This window comes from Mustela erminea, chromosome 13 (assembly GCF_009829155.1).
Source record: "Mustela erminea isolate mMusErm1 chromosome 13, mMusErm1.Pri, whole genome shotgun sequence".
In the NCBI taxonomy this organism is placed as follows: domain Eukaryota; kingdom Metazoa; phylum Chordata; class Mammalia; order Carnivora; family Mustelidae; genus Mustela; species Mustela erminea.
The window spans coordinates 52,003,548-52,020,795 of record NC_045626.1 but is presented as its reverse complement, the minus strand read 5'-3'; the positions used below and the strand labels follow the sequence as shown (position 1 = coordinate 52,020,795).

Sequence of the window (17,248 nt, the reverse complement as noted above, 5' to 3'; positions counted from 1 at the left end):
GCTCTCCCTCTGACGAATAAATAAATAAAATCTTAAAAAAAAAAAACATATAATGCCATCTGTAAATGATCACTTAAAATATAAAGATACAAAAGTCATGAAAAAAAGATACTTATACAAATCCTAGCTCTCATGATCCCTAAGGTGGCTTCTGCATGTCACTCATACGGAAAGTTGGTATACTGTTATCAAAGTAGATTTCCAAGCAAAAAGCATTACTAGAGAAAAAGGTGAATACTTCATAGTGAAGTATTCAATTTCTCAAAAAAATATAATAATGTAAGTCCTCTGTAAAAAATCATACAGCCTTAAAATAACACTAACAGAACTAAGAAGGAAAATGAATCCACATCCATGATGGGAGACTTACTACACTGCTTAAAAAATAAATAAATAGATAGATAGATAGATAGATAGATAGATAGATTGTGTGTGTGTGTGTGTGTGTGTGTGTGTGTGTGTGTGTACACATGCACACAAATTTAAAATATATAGAAAAATTTAAATACAGAAAAATGACCCCCAGTGATTACTAAATTTTGAATTAGCGTAACACTGTACTTTACAGGCAGTTTATATGATTTTCTAGTATACATAAAATATTTACAAAAATTGACCATATGCGCATACTGTTTTCCACAAAGGGAAAAACAATTATCCATTAGTTTCAAGGAAAGATAATATACAAGGCAGGATCTCTGACCACCGCGGAATTAATCTAGAAATCAATAAGAAAAAGAGAATAAGAAAATCCCACAATTTAGAAATTAAACAATATACTTCTGAAAAATAGCCATAGGTAGAAGATGAAATTACAATGGAAATTATAAAACACCTTGATCCAAGTAATAATGAAAATACAAGGTAAAAAACTTGGAAAATTTGTAGCTCTACATACATATATATGTACATATAAATACATATTTATGTGTATGTGTATATCTATTCACATATACATACAGTATATACAGGCCGAAAATAAATGTATTAAGCAAAAATCTCAAGAAGTTTTAAAAAGACAGAAGTTGGTTCTTTGAAAAGACCTACAAAATTTACATCTCCTGGTAAGATTAATCAAGTAACAAAAAGTACAAATAGGGTGCCTGGGTGGCTCAGTTGGTTAAGTGTCTGCCTTTGGTCAGATCAAGATCCTGGAGTCTCAGGACTGAGTCCCAAATCAAGCTCCCCACTCAGCTGGGAGTCTGTTTCTCCCCACTCTTGCACTCTCTCATTCAAATAAAAAAAATATTTAAAAAAGTAAAAATAACGTTAACAGTGAGAGACCACTATAGATTCTTACCTACAGACAAAATAAATTGTGAACAACAACTTTTAAAATTTAGGTAAGACTGACAAATTGAAAATTTCAAGTCACCAAAACTGACCAAAGAGGACTCAGGAAATACAAATAATCATATAGCTACCGAATTTGAAGAAACTACATTCATAAGTACAACCTTCCGCCCCTCAACTCCAGGCACAGATGGCTTCACAGATGAAATCTACCAAACATTTAAGGAAGAAATTATGACAACTCTCACACAAAATCCAGAAAATAAATCAAGATATAAGGACCAATTCTCCCAGTTACTGCGGTGAGGCATATATGACCTAGACACCATACCTAAAAAGAATCTATAGGAAAGTGCAGGCAACCTTACCATTAATGTAGACAGAAAAATTCCAAACAATTAGCAAAACAAATCCACCAATACATAAAAGAGGTTATTATGTATCATGATAAAACTGGGTTTACTCCAGTAATGCAAGACTGGCTGAATGAATATTCAGAAAATTAATGTTCTATATAATTAAGCACATCAAAAAAGAAAGGAAAAATATCACATATTACCCTCAATAGACAATGAAATCTAATATCAATTCATAATAAATAGAAATTCTCTTACTGATGATTAGAAAGGAACAGTCTGATAAACGTACCTACCAATGAAAACAGGGGACTGGGAATGAAATTAGGATGACCTTTTTTTTTTTTAGACTTTTTAAAAATTTATTTATTTGACAGAGAGAGAGAGAAAGAGAGAGAGAAAGAGAGATCACAAGTAGGCAGAGAGGCAGGCAGAAAGACAGGGGGAAGCTCAATCCCAGGACTCTGAGATCATGACCTGAGCCGAAGGCAGAGACTTAACCCACTGAACCACCCAGGCACCCCAGGATGATCACTCTTGTGTCTATTTAAGATTTTACTGTAAGTTCAAGCCAGTGCAATATGGCAAAAAAGAGAAAATGTACAATGACTAGAAAGTAATCAACCTATCATTATTCACAGACATGAATGTGAAAATATTTTGAAATCCTAAAGAATCTATAAATAAAATTGGAAATTAAGGAGACTAGCAGAGATGCTGACTACAATGTTAATATATATAAATTGACTAGATTTCTGTAACCAATAACATAAAATAAAAAATTTTAAAGGATGTTGTTTACAATACCATCCAAAATATTATCTAGGTATCATGCTAAATGAAGTGAGACATTGTATGTTAACTAACAAATTAAAATTAAAACTTTAAAAAAGGGAAAAAATGTTAGATAGGCAAATACAAAAATACTCTATTATTTCACTGATATGTAGAATCTAAAAAACTCAAATTCGTAGACACAAAGAACAGAGTGCTCCTTGCCAAAGGCAGGAACTGGGAGATGGGCAAGATGGAGGAAATGATCAAACTGGTCAAGAGGTACAAAGTTTCAGTTAAAGGACAAATAAATCCTGGGGAAGTAATATACAGCATGGTGACTACAGTTAACAACACTGTCATGTTTGAAAGTTGCTAAGAGAGTAAGTCTTTAAAGTTTCCACTATTAGGAAAAAAAAATTCGTAGTTATTTAAGGTGATGGATGATAACCAAATTACTATGGAAGGAAGCAGGTAATGACTGGGAGGGGCACAAGGTAGGGCTTCCCCTGTATTGGCAATCTTTTATTTCCTGACTTCAGTAGTGGTCGCACAGAAATTTACTATGGGAGAAAAGTCACAAAACTGCGTATTTTTTTAACTTTATGAATTTTTTTTTTATAAACCTATAATATATTTTTATTCCCAGGGGTACAGGTCTGTGAATTGTCAGGTTTACACACTTCACAGCACTCACCACAGCAGATACCCTCCCCAATGTCCATAACCCCACCCCCTTTTCACCAACCCCCCTCCCCCCAGCAACCCTCAGTTTGTTTTGTGAGATTAAGAGTCACTTATGGTTTGTCTCCCTCCCCATCCCATCTTGTTTCATTTATTCTTCTCCTACCCCCTTAACCCCCCATGTTGCGTCTCCACTTCCTCATATCAGGGAGATCATATGATAGTTGTCTTTGTCCAATTGACTTATTTCGCTAAGCACGATACCCTCTAGTTCCATCCACATCATCGCAAATGGCAAGATTTCATTTCTTTTGATGGCTACATTAACTTTATGAATTTTCTATGTTCTTAAAAGGTTTAAAAATTGAGATTACATGCAGAACACCAAACACAGTGACTGACGTGCATTAGGAACTCAAATATTTTCATGCATTCAAATATACCTGATATATGGAGATATATTTTATTATGTCACATGTATAACTGACAGTGTATATGATTTTTAGAAATCTTTCCTTCTGACTTACCATTTCTAAAATTTTATTTTTTTAAATTGAAATACAGCTGACATACAATACTATATTAGTTTCAGGGGTACTACAGAGTAATTCAACATTCATATACACTAGAAAGTAATCACCACCACAATAAATCTTGCTACCATCAGTCACCATACAAAGTTGTTACACAGTAACTTATATCCTCTAAACTGTAGATTGCATCCTCATGTTTTATTTATAACTTCAAGTTTGCACCTTGTAACCCCCATCCTCTATTCTGCCCATTCCCCTACACAGCTAAGATTTTCATTTTTTAGAAATTTTATTTATTTATTGAGAGCGAGAGCAAGAGAGAGCACGTGCACCTGTGTATACAAGTTGGGAGAGGGGAAGAAGGCAAGGGAGATGGGAGAGAAAATTTCAAGCAAACTCCCCACTGAGCATGGAGCCTAATGTGGGGCTTAATAGCATAGCCCTGAGATCATGACCTGAGCTGAAATGAAAACCAACTCAGCCACCTAGGCACCCCAACATTTTTCTTTAAAGATTTTATTTATTTGACAGAGAGACAGCGCAGTTTACTTATTTGACAGAGACACAGAGCAGGAGAGAGAGAACAGAAGTAGGGGGAGTGGGAAAGGGAAGCAGGCTTCCCGCTGAGCAAGGAGCCCTATCCGAGGGCTCAATCCCAGGACCCTGGGATCATGACCTGAGCCAAAGGCAGACACTTAACGACTGTGCCACCCAGGTGCACCCCAAGATTTCTTTTTACTGAGGTATAATTCACATAAAATAAAATTAACCATTTTAAGTGTCTAATTCATTGGCATTTGGTATATACACATTGTTGCCCAACAGCTACTTCTTTATGGTTTTAAAATGTAAAACTATTTTTAAAAGACTTCCTAGGGGCACCTGGGTGGCTCAGTGGGTTAAGCCTCTGCCTTCAGCTCAGATAACGGTCTCAGGGTCCTGGGATTGAGCCCTGCATAGGGCTCTCTGCTCAGTAGGGAGCCTGCTTCCCCTGCTTCCCCTGCTTGGCCCGCTCTTTCTCTCTCTGCCTGCTGCTCTGCCTACTTGGGAGCTCGCTGTCAAATAAATAAATACATAAAATCTTTAAGGAAAAAAAAAAAAGATTTCCTAAATGTTCCTTCTGATACCCTGGAATCCTAAAATAAGATTAAATTAAGACAAATATTTGAAATACAAGGAAGTTGCACAATTATTACACATTTTAATAGATTTATACACTAATAGATAATTTAACGTACTGAAAGGAAGGCAGTATATGTTTTCTTGGATGTCTAAATCAGTCCCATGCAATAACATGAGTATATCTTAAAGACCTAAGGCATTGTTAGCATAATGTAAAGTAAGGACAGTGATGGTATATTTCATTACTTGTCTGTCACAAGATAATAAAACTCAGAGTATTTAGAAACACAGAGCTATCTGACATTGCCTTAACAAAAAGTACACACTGAGAAGATCTCTTTCTTTTTAAATGAAAAGAGCATCTGTCTATGAAAGATTAAAAGATTTTTAAAAAAACAAACTAGTTCTTTGGTACAGTTAGTCTGAACATATTAATATAACCTTATATTAATATAATAATCATGTTGACCCTACTGAATGATCACTAAAGAATTTTAAAAAGAAAATTTTGAAGGGTTTTGGGAAGACCAGGGAGTAGAAAACACCAGGTACCTGTGTCCCTGTCTGGACAATAACTATACTGGCAGACTCTGTCTGATATAACTATTTTGGAACTCTGAAAGTTACTAAAAACTTGGATAGTAAGTTGCAGTTAACTTTGATCAATTTTAGCTTTTACACAGTAGTAGTTACTTATTCCCCACCTCCCAGACCCATGGCACACAAATCTATGTCCCTGGAGCAGTGTTTACAGCTTACAGGAGCCAGGGTGGGCAAAAGGACCCTATCCTCCAAATACTGGGGATCCGTGCTCTGATTGCTGCTTCTGATCAGAGGAGTAAATGAAAATGCAAATAGCCATTGTTCCTGCAGTGTGCCCACTGCTGAAGTCCTCATCCTCCAGCTAAAGTAACTTCCAGGAGACTTAAAGAGCTAGCACTCTGTCTTTCCCCCTCTTCCTTTTTAGAAACCAGAAATTAAAGGACATCACTGAACAACCACATGTATAGAGAAAACAAGAAAGTGACTACTCATATCCAGAGAAAGGGTCAGAAAAGACATGAGAAGACCGTAAGTTTACACCTAAGGCTGATGCATGACAAAGAGCTTATAACAACCAGAAAAACAATTAAAAAAAAATTTAAACCTAGCAAACCCTGGGTGGGGCAGAGAATCTGAATTCCAGTGCTACCACATTAATATATACAAATGTCTATTTTTTAACAAACAGCCACAAGACAAACGGCCATTCAAAGTAAAAACATAAGTCAACTAAAACTGTTCTTCAGACACCTGATGGCAAATATACTAGACAAGGACTTCACTTGATCTTAGCCAAAAGGCCGACTTAAAAAAACAAAACAAAACAAAACAAACCAACCTGTCTTAAAGGTGCCTGCATGGTTTAGTGTGTTAAGATTCTGACTCTTGATTTCAGCTCAGGTCATGATCTCAGTGTTGTGATAATGGAGCTTTAAGATTCTTTCTCTCCCTCTCCTTCTGCTCCTAACCCCTAACTCAAGCACTCTTTCTCAAAACAAGAACAACACAACAACAACAAACATCTATCTTGAAAATGCTCAAAGAAGTGAAGGAAAATGTGGAGAAAATAAAAGTGATGTAGAAAAAAAATGGAAATATCAATAAAGAAACAGAAAACCTAACAAGGAACCAAAAACAAATTTTGGAGCTGACAGTAACTTCAGTGAAAATTTCAGCACAGGTATTCAAAGGCAGATTTAAGCAGGAAGAAAAAAGAATTAGTGAACTTGAAGATAATGAATATTATAGTCTGAGGAACAAAAAGGAAAAAGGACTGAATAAAAGGGAACAGAACCTCAGGGATCTTTGGGATACCAGCAAGTGACCCCTCTCACCAGGGGAAGAGAGAATATTTGAAGAATGGCTGAAAATCTCCCAAGTTTGATGAAACACATGAATATAAATATTGAAGATGCTCAACAGATTCCAAGTAAAATAAATTCAAAGACACATACCAACACACATTATTATCAAACTTTTAAAAGACAAAGAGAGAATATGAAAAGCAGTGAGATGAGAGAGAAGTTAATCATTACATACAAGGGATTCTCAGGAAGCTAATCAGATTTCTCATCAGATAGGCCGGGGGGGACGCAGTAGGAAATGGACCAATGTATTCAAAATGCTTCAAAACATATATTCCCTCAGCCAAGAATACTATATCCAGCAAAACCAACCTTCAACAGTGAGAGGGAAATTAAGACATTCTCAGATAAACAAAAGCCAAGGGAGTTCATTACCACTAGACCTGGCCTGTAAGAAATGTTCAAGGAAATACTACAAAGTGAGATGAAAGAACTGACAATAACATGAAACCACATGGAGAAACAAAGACCTCAATAAAGGTAAATTCACGGGCAATTATAAATGCTAGTATTATTATAACAATGTTTATAATTGCACCTCTTGTTTTCTACAAGATTTAAGAGACCAATATATTTTAAGAAACAAAACTTAATCTCAAAGTTAAAAGGACATTTCCCACTTCAAAGCTGTGATCACCAAGACAGCATGGTACTGGCATAAAAACAGACACACAGACCAGTGGAACAGAGTAGAGAGCCTAGATATGGACCCTCAACTCTATGGGCAAATAATCTTCGACAAAGCAGGAAAAAATATACAGTAGAAAAAAGACAGTCTCTTCAATAAATGGTGCTGGGAAAACTGGGCAGCTATATGTAGAAGAATGAAACTCGACCATTCTCTTACACCGTACACAAAGATAAACTCAAAGTGGATAAAAGACCTCAAAGTGAGACAGGAATCCATCAGAATCCTAGAGGAGAACATAGGCAGTAATCTCTTCAATATCAGCCACAGCAACTTCTTTCAAGATATGTCTCCAAAGGCAAAGGAAACAAAAGCAAAAATAAACTTTTGGGACTTCATCAAAATCAAAAGCTTCTGCACAGCAAAGGTAACAGTCAAAAAAACAGAGGCAACCCACGGAATGGGAGAAGATAATTGCAAATGACAGTACAGACAAAAGGTTGATATCCAGGATCTATAATGAACTCCTCAAACTCAACACACACAAAACAGACAAGCATATCAAAAAAAGGGGAGAAGATATGAACAGAGACTTCTCCAACGAAGACATACAAATGGCTATCAGACACATGAAAAAATGTTCATCATCACTAGCCATCAGGGAGATTCAAATTAAAACCACATTGAGATATCACCTTACACCAGTTAGAATGGCCAAAATCAACAAGACAGGAAACAACATGTGTTGGATGGGATGTGGAGAAAGGGGAACCCTCTTACACTGTTGGTGGGAATGCAAGTTGGTGCAGCCTCTTTGGAGAACAGTGTGGAGATTCCTTAAGAAATTAAAAATAGAACTTCCCTATGACCCTGCAATTACACTCCTGGGTATTTACCCCAAAGATACAGATGTTGTGAAAAGAAGGGCCATCTGTACCCCAATGTTTAAAAAATAAATGAAAGAAATCTTGGACATAGTTTATTCAAAGCCAACCTTCATATTTTGAAGTAGAGGTCCGGAACACAGAAGCAACAATTCCAGTGAATTCAATTCAAAGTAATGTAAGTAAACCATAAAAAAACTAGTTCAATTTGTTTTACACTTTATAACATTTAAGTTTTGAACTACAGAACTCTCCTATATAATAACATATTATAAAGTGGTCTGACAACATAACGTAATTTTTTTGGATGGCTTTCATAGTTCTTAAAGCTAATATAAAATATCACAACAGTCTTTCCCCAAACCATTTTACAAAGCTTACAAATAAAATACATATTTTCTCAAAATACTTCCTGAGAAAAATTAAGAGATATGAAGAATAATTTCTTTTCAGTCACAAATTACTTTTCCCAAGTTGAGCAAACACCATAAGCCCGAAATCACTTTGTAACAAATTATGCATAAAAATATGAAATAATTTAAGAATTACCTGAAGTAGAAGCAGCCATCTTCCTTGTCATTATCTTTTATTTTATTACAACTAAATGTTTCTGCCTAGAAAGGGAAGTAGGGGAGAAGGTGGCGAGGGAGAAATCACATTTAACATAGTATATTCAGGATGAAAACTAGTATTACCTTCACCAAATGCAAATACAGATCACATCCGGATTTACAAATACATACACATACACCTATATGTATACATTCCTACAATACAGTTTAAGGTTCAATAGTGTGATTACATGATGACATACCATTATTAAAGGGCACACAATAGATCTCCATGGTGGTGACATAGTTTTAAGTTAACCGCAGCTTAAAGGGACAGTATAAATTTAGGAAGCTAGTTTCCTAAACACATAATTGAAATGAATCATAAATCCTGAAGGGCACTGTTAAATTAAGACATTCTGATATGGTTTAGTTTTAAATTTGAGAATTATTTTAGATCTACACAGTCCAAGATGGTAGTGAAAATAGCTCCATGTGACTACTGAGCACTTGAAATATATCTGATTCAAAGAGATCTAAATACACAGGAAATTTTAAAGAAGAGATAACATAAACAAATGTAATCTCATTTTACAATCTTTTATGTGTTTATTTAATTTATTTAATAAATTTTAAATACTGAATACATGCTGAAATATTAATTTGATGTTAGGTTAAAACTACATTAAAATTAATTTTACTTTCTTTTTACATTTTTAATGTAGCTACTAGAAAAATATAAGTATCGTGTGTGACATGTATTCTATTTCTATTGGACTGTGCTGCTTTAGACCCTCAAAGTGTTCTCATCACTCTATCCTCCCTTCTCTGTCCTGTAAATATATCAATCATATCTCTTTACTATCTCATTTACTCTATAATCTCTTAGTGGTATTCACGGCTTTTTGCCCTATGCCACTATCCTTTGGATAATTTTAAAATGTAAAATACCTTTTAAAAATTTTAAGAAATATCACAATGTAGGCTACTCTTTTTTAAAGGCATCAACACTTAATTTTGAGATAGATTCTGATATATTTTTAAAATTTCAAGTGATGAAGTAGGTTAATGTCTATTTCTCCAGCATATGCACAGTGCATTTTTACATTAAGTTACATTTAATTTTAGGTTAAATGTAAGAGCTACTTTTAACTTCTACAATGCTTTCCAGAACTCACATTTGCTGGTGGTCGGTTCCCACTGTTAGACAGCTGCCACATTTTCATGGAAATACGTGCTGGATTAATATTTTTAATGATACTGTCATCTTCAGAAATAACAGTAATCATAAAATCTGTCATGGTGAATATTAAAAAATTATTTTCTAGTTCACTTAATAGATTTGATTAAATAATTCTATGTCTTAAAATATACATCTTGTTTAAATATTAATGAGATTCTGAAGAAAACAAAACTTCAGTAATCAGCATTCCACAATAATCTGTCTATAAAAACATACTAGTCATGATAAACAACTCTCTTTAGTGTTACATCTCCTCCAGAAATCTAACACACACATCTTTGCTATTATTATTCCCTTGTCTTATTTTCAGTCTGCAAAGCTGCAAGTCCTACTAAGCAAGACCAAAAAGGTTAGACTGCGGATACTCAGCAACCTACAGTAAAGGCAATTGGTCATAAATCCTTATGCTTTACGTATTCTGAGAACACAGTGTTTATTTTGTCTTATGCTTTTCATCAGCATACAGCAGCTAAACTATTATTACATATAGTATTTCCCTTATGTTTAACATTCATTAGGCACCCATATGATGGATATAATTTTTTAATCACAGGAAACAGGTCTTATCTCCTAAAACATTTAAAATTATGAGTATAAAGGCTACATATATATGTAACTTATTAAAAATGGTTTATTTTCTAATCTAAATTTTTTGGTCTGCTTGTAACTATGTATAGGTATGCATCCATTTAGGGAAATAGAGGTCTTCAAGAAAATTACCTGTAATAAATACCATTTCCTATTGACTTGGCACCTGGCCACATCCCACTGAAATTTTTTGCTTACTTAAGTGTCTCCTGCATTAGACAGAACTCACTGGAAACTGTCATATACATTATTGGAACTAAGAGCCCAACATTATAGTGCCTGGACATAACAGATATTTAGGAAATGTTTTTTGGTCTGAAATATCTTTAATCATAAATTCTGATGTGATATATTTTCGTCCAAATTAAGTTAAGCAAACCTGGCTCTATTTGGTTGAAGATGACATTACAATCTATTAAGTAGAGCCCACATAGTTCTTGTCATTTAGCAGTTCATGTCTTTTTTGCAGAATTTCACAATCCAATGAATGGACAAACACAAACTCAATTAGAACAGGTTCTCAGTTTATGAAAAACTTTCAGTTTATTCTTGACCATTAAGGGAATGTAGGACATAGAGATGAAAGAAGACAAAGCTAAGTCAAATGTACTTTCTTTGCCATTTAAAAGACTATTGCAGGTTTGCTTTTTTATCATGCTGAACATCTAGGATAATTTATTCCATTAATGTAAAAAGCAAATTATCATTACAAATTAATTTGAGATTTGTGACTTACTCACCAGTGAAAATACTCCCTGCTAAAAAGGAAGCATCCTTGTCATACTTAACATTGAGACGAATAGGTTTTTCAGGATCTGGAAGAATCATTAACTTAATTATAGGTCCTTCTATGATATTCTTGTTATAGATGGCTCTAACCTGCATCATATGTTCTCCTCTAACAAGGGGGAAAAAAAGAGATAAAGAAGTCAAATTACATTAATTATAACTTAAAAATTCTAAGACAGTTTATATAAAGCTTAACTCATTTAAAAAAACCTCTCTATTCCTGTTTAGTTACATTTTCTAACACTAAATAGAAGGCTAATTATTACTCTTAACTTCAAGGAATAAGAAAAATCAATCTCTGTAATACTAATAACTATCAAACTTTTGGTTCTTACCTAGGAGCATAAACACTGAACACTCCCAAATTAGCCCTGCCCCTTTCATCTGTTTTATGCTGTTGGTTTGAAGGAGTGAGCTAAAAACAAAACAAAACAAAACAAAACAGTTAATTAGAAAATTCTAGAGATCAAATTCTTTTCCTCTATTACAATGTTCTTTTCTTCCAATACTATTTTAAAAATTATATTTGCACATACTTCTATAATCTTTAATTTCCTAATCTGAACTAGAGAAATAATGTAATTATTTACACATTGAGTAATTACATAACACATTTATAATAATTATAGTATTTATAATTTATATATTTATATATTCATGTATTGTTATTTATATATCATTTATATATCATTATATTATATGTAATTTATAATTTATACTATATGTAATTATAGTACTTACATAACTCACTTATAAATAATTACATAAATAATATGATTATTTACACATTGAGTAATTATATAACTCAAAGGACAATCATCACTCAGCTTCATCAATTAAACTACAATTTGGTGTATTTCAGTTTTTAAGTTGCAGAATTCAAAGTTCACTCTTTCAATAACACTGGTATTTCAAGTGAGGTTTGGTTATACAAACACTGAAGTTATGTTCTAAAACTGGGGATTGTGGGGAATGGCACAGGTGAAATAAACATAAATATACATTTAAGTCAAGAAATCATAATACCATGCCCATTTTTATTTCATCTTTCTCTTTACTTTTACTCAGATATGCTCCTTCTATCTCTGTTGCAGTGTGACCCTCTTAGAGAAAACCAAGCTCACTTTCAAATAATTAAGAATCAATGGTACTAATCATCAGTTAGAAGAATCTCTCAGTCTTCTACAAATGCTTCTCTAGAAACTAGAATAATATTCTTTTTTGTGGTAGAAAATAACCAGTTTAACTCTTCTAGAAGCAAACAATAAGAACAAAAGTGAATTTGTAAACAGTTGTAGCAGAGTATCAGACTCTCTCCTAAGCCTAATTCCCATTTCTGCTTAATAGAACCTAAAAAATAGGTAATTATGCCACACGCAAACAAACAAAAAGCAAAAGGCAAAAGTGAGTAATCAAAATGACAGAATAAAAAATCCTATAATTGGGGACGCCTGGGTGGCTCAGTTGGTTGAGCAGCTGCCTTCGGCTCAGGTCATGATCCCAGCATCCTGGGATCGAGTCCCACATCAGGCTCCTTGCTCCGCAGGGAGCCTGCTTCTCCCTCTGACTCTGCCTTCCACTCTGTCTGCCTGTGCTCGCTCTCGCTCTGACAAATAAATAAATAAAATCTTAAAAAAAAAAAAAAATCCTATATCTGTACCTATCCTATCTATCCTCTCGTCTCTCAATGCGTCTTTTGCAAAGTATTTCTTCCATCTGGGTCATAAATTCTTGTTACCAAGGCAGAGAAGCAAGCCTTCTATTTCAGGTTAAATAGAAAGCAATATCATAGTCTTTTTTTAAAAAACAGACTTTAAGATGTCTGATCCTGATTACTATGAAAACAAGTCCATGTGGATTACAAGCTATCTTTGGCACCTTAATCTTCCATACGACATTTAAGATCAACTTGTCAGGTCCTGGAAATCCCTTTTAGAATTCTTACTGAACTAATGGATTACTTTTAAAGAACTGCATATTTACATAATATCAACTGTTTTCATCCACTAAAATTATAAAATGTTCGTAGAGGCATACTTAAGCCTAGCTGAATATAACCCCAGGGAATTCTGTGTTACCTGGGAACAACCTGACTGGGACAAATTAATTTTCTTCAACAAGACAAACTGTGTCAAAACATAACTTTGCAATGGGCAGCTTCTCTCATTTCCCCTCACAGGAAGGCCCTCCAATTCTGTATGAGGCACCCAAAGTCCCCACTAGAACCTCAACAGCTGGCTACCCCAGTGCTCATGTAAACAGGTAGTAATCTTGGACTTCTTAGTATCAAGCAGTATGTTTGCCCCCAAATGTTACATGGCCATATTCACACTTGCCCCATACTCCAGAATACAACTCAGTGTAAGTCTAGCAGCTATGCTCAGGTCCTGGTAGCTCTCAATAAGATATGTTAGAAGACAAGTACTCACATAACTTTTCTTTTAACTTTACCCTTAGCTTGTAAGTTTCCCAAATAATACCTGTTCCTTAACCCATCCTGCAGGTCATTATATTTGTCTTTACTCATCTTCTCAGTATTATCTATTCATCCTAATCTGAAATCCAAATATTATTAGTAATGTAGAATAACCACTCAATCATAATTGTAGGTTGTTGCCCCTTGTTACACTGCTTAAAAGATATAAATTTGACTTCCTCAAAATAATTATGAAAATTTTTTAAGATTTAAAATAAGCAATAATAAAGGTTATAGAAGACTGTATTTTAAAAAATATGACATGTAGGGGCGCCTGGGTGGCTAGTGGGTTAAAGCCTCTGCCTTCGGCTCAGGTCATGATCCCAGAGTCCTGGGATCGAGCCCCACATCGGGCTCTCTGCTCGGCAGAGAGCCTGCTTCCTCCTCTCTCTCTGCCTGCCTCTCTGCCTACTTGTGATCTCTGTCTGTCAAATAAATGAATAAACAAAATCCTTAATAAATAAATAAATAAATAAATAAAATATGACATCTAACAACATTATCATGACAATGAAACCCAAAATTCTAGGTGGATGAAAATTATGTAAAGGATGTTTAAAGCTTACCTTTAAATTGTTAGCTTTCATGAGACTTATTTTAACCTGTGATACAGGTGCTGGATTATCCCACTGGTCACAAAGTTGAACAATGAGTGGATTCTGTAGTTCTCTTCCATTAATCACTGGAATGGACTAAAATAAAATATGTTAAGAAGCACTTAAATCTGTCTAATGATGTAATTACTACTTGTACACTTATTAAATGATTATTTAATTTATCTCTGTTCTAGTTAAAAACAGCTTCTTTCACCAATTAAACTTTTGAAAGTCAATTATATTGTTACAAGTGATCATCTTCTTATAGAAATTATCAACAATATAATAAAGGAGGGAAAGCCTTTGACATTACTAGCTTCTAACACATTCCTGAAAGTTATATATCAGAACGACTTCGAAGGAAGTAAAGTTTATCTGAGGCTCTCAGATGTAGTATTGGCTGTTTATAGTTTATCTCTTCTGTCAATTGTCAGCACTCTACCACAGCTTTCTACTGCTCCTTAAATAGACTAGTCGCTGATAATCTTCACTGTCTAACTTGTTTAAAACACCTCTTGTTTTTTCCTTCATTTATGTAAGGCTTATCTAATTCTGGGAATCTGCCTGTTGACCTTATTAATACTGAACATATCAAAGGAAACACATTGTCTAGCAAGAAACCTGATAAAAGTTCCAATCTAATGGGTCAGATTTTAAAAGTTAAAAAAAAGAAAAGAAGATGATAGAGAACAGACCAGCAATAAGGTAAAGCTGATTTATCATCTCTCTCCTATCAATAATGTTCCCTCTACTTCCTCCAATCTCCACTTTACTGGAGGTAGTTGATTACCAAATAATGTTAGGAGGTTGCTAAAAATGGGAAAAAAATTAAAAATGTATTTCAGATAGGACTTGATTTTTTTAAAAAGATACCCTTGAGACTAGTTTGATTAAAATGCTTGACCATCACAAAGTTTACATGGCTATAGTTGACTATATTCCAATCTGCTGAAGTTTATTAAAAGCCTGAATTTAAAAAATTGATGACAGCTTCCAAATGCAAACATATCATTGTACTTTACTCCTAATCACATTAATTGTCTACCCATCAAACAGTATCTACTTTAAAGAATATTCTTTAATAAACAATCTGTAGCCTTAGCTCTTAGTTGTAAAATTATCTGGGAAAAAGTGGAAAAAATCAGTATCCAAAATCAAATGTTTATAAATACAAATCTGCCCTCTGACAGGGCATTACATTAGTACTGGCATGTAATTTAATGTTTCAGAATTTGTTTCTTCATTTATAAAATAAGAATGATAACAATACATCATGTAAAGATTAAAGAGAGAGTAGATGTGTATGTTAATATAACATTTACATATTTTTTTCCCACTTATGTTAGTGTTAAATTGGTTCCCTTTATCCACTTCAGATCCTGTTGGAGGAAGGTAGGTCAAGAATTAATTAGGAAATTTTAGGAATCTTATATATTCAATGATACTTTTACAGCCTTATCTACATATAATGATATCTCTAACAAAGTGAGAAATCAGTTTGTTTTAAAAACTTCTGGATTTCTATGGTATCTGCAAATCAATCTAATATGAAATTTAAGTTAAGCTGTCATTATTTTTTACATTCTCCAACACAAAGTCATATTAAAAGATGAACATGCCAACATTTTTTCCACCTCAAAATTTAACAATTATTTCATAACACAGTAAACCAACAAATCCTTTATTGACATCACTGGGCACAAAGAATATATTAACTTATATGGTATAAATGCTCCCAGATAAAAATAAGTGCACTGGCTTTTTAGTAAAACTTCTCAGTCAAGACAGTATTACAGAAAAAAAAATTTAAAGCTCACAGTCTTCACTTGTTTATTTTAAACTCACAAATCAAAAAGAGCAATCTCAAACTAAGACACAGGTAACATAAACTTTCCTTAGAGGATCTGCTCCTTTAACAGTATAATTTCATACATTACCACAGTGATATAAGCTCATTTTCCTTTAGGAAATAATGTAAGGTATGGGGCGCCTGGGTGGCTCAGTGGGTTGGTTATGCCTCTGCCTTCAGCTTGGGTGATGATCTCAGGGTCTCGGGATCGAGTCCTGTGTTGGGCTCTCTGCTCAGCAGAGAGCCTGTCCCCCCCCCACTCTCTGCGTGCCTCTCTACCTACTTGTGATCTCTCTTTGTCAAATAAATAAAATCTTTCAAATAAATTAATAAGTTATCAGAAAAAAAAAATAATGTAAGCTATCATATCAATAGGTAAAGCCCTGTTAGACCAAAACTGAATACCAACATCTAAACATTTTAAAATCAGAATTCTAAACATTTAGTTAAAACTCAACATATTTAACAGACATTTCCAAAATCAGTATTTAAGATTTAACTACCTGCATAAGAAGGTATACCAAGGTTTTATGCATATAATTACTTGGTATCTAATATGCTTTTTCAAACTCCAGAGAAAATATTTAAGACAGTACGACAAAACAATGAAACAAAATTGGGAAAAAATAGTAACTGCTGAAACTTAGGGTTCACTATGCTATTTTCACTTTTACAAATTTGAAAATTCCTATAATACATTTTTTTAAAAATTTTTTGAAGATTTTATTTGAGAGAGAGAGAAAGTAAGAGAGAGCATAAGCAGGAGGTGTGGCTGAGGGAGAGGGAGAAGCAGGCTCCCCAGTGAGCAGGAAGCCAGACATAGGGCTTGATCCCAGGACCCTGAGATCATGATTTGAGCTGAAGGCAGACGCTTAACTGACTGAGCCACCCAGCTGTCTCTGTAATAAAATTTTTAAGGTGTCAATTATTACAGCATTTAAAACATTTTTTTTTAATTTTAATTCCAGTAAAATT

The 17,248-nt window shown here is 34.0% G+C and overlaps 1 protein-coding gene across 4 annotated transcripts in view; it reads right to left on the bottom strand.

Annotated features, from left to right (window-relative positions):
* SMCHD1 (structural maintenance of chromosomes flexible hinge domain containing 1) overlaps positions 1–17,248 on the bottom strand; it is a 146,862-nt gene that overhangs the window by 46,836 nt on the left and 82,778 nt on the right. For all 4 annotated transcript variants that reach the window (XR_004277866.1, XM_032309219.1, XM_032309220.1 and 1 more), the window contains 5 exons: positions 14,395–14,520; positions 11,688–11,767; positions 11,304–11,461; positions 9,911–10,026; positions 8,731–8,795 (listed from right to left, as the gene is read on the bottom strand). Coding sequence is in view for 3 of the 4 variants with exons in the window: in XM_032309219.1 (XP_032165110.1) it covers positions 8,731–8,795; positions 9,911–10,026; positions 11,304–11,461; positions 11,688–11,767; positions 14,395–14,520 (545 nt within the window). In the remaining variant the exon portion in view is untranslated. The remainder of the gene's footprint in view (positions 1–8,730; positions 8,796–9,910; positions 10,027–11,303; positions 11,462–11,687; positions 11,768–14,394; positions 14,521–17,248) is intronic.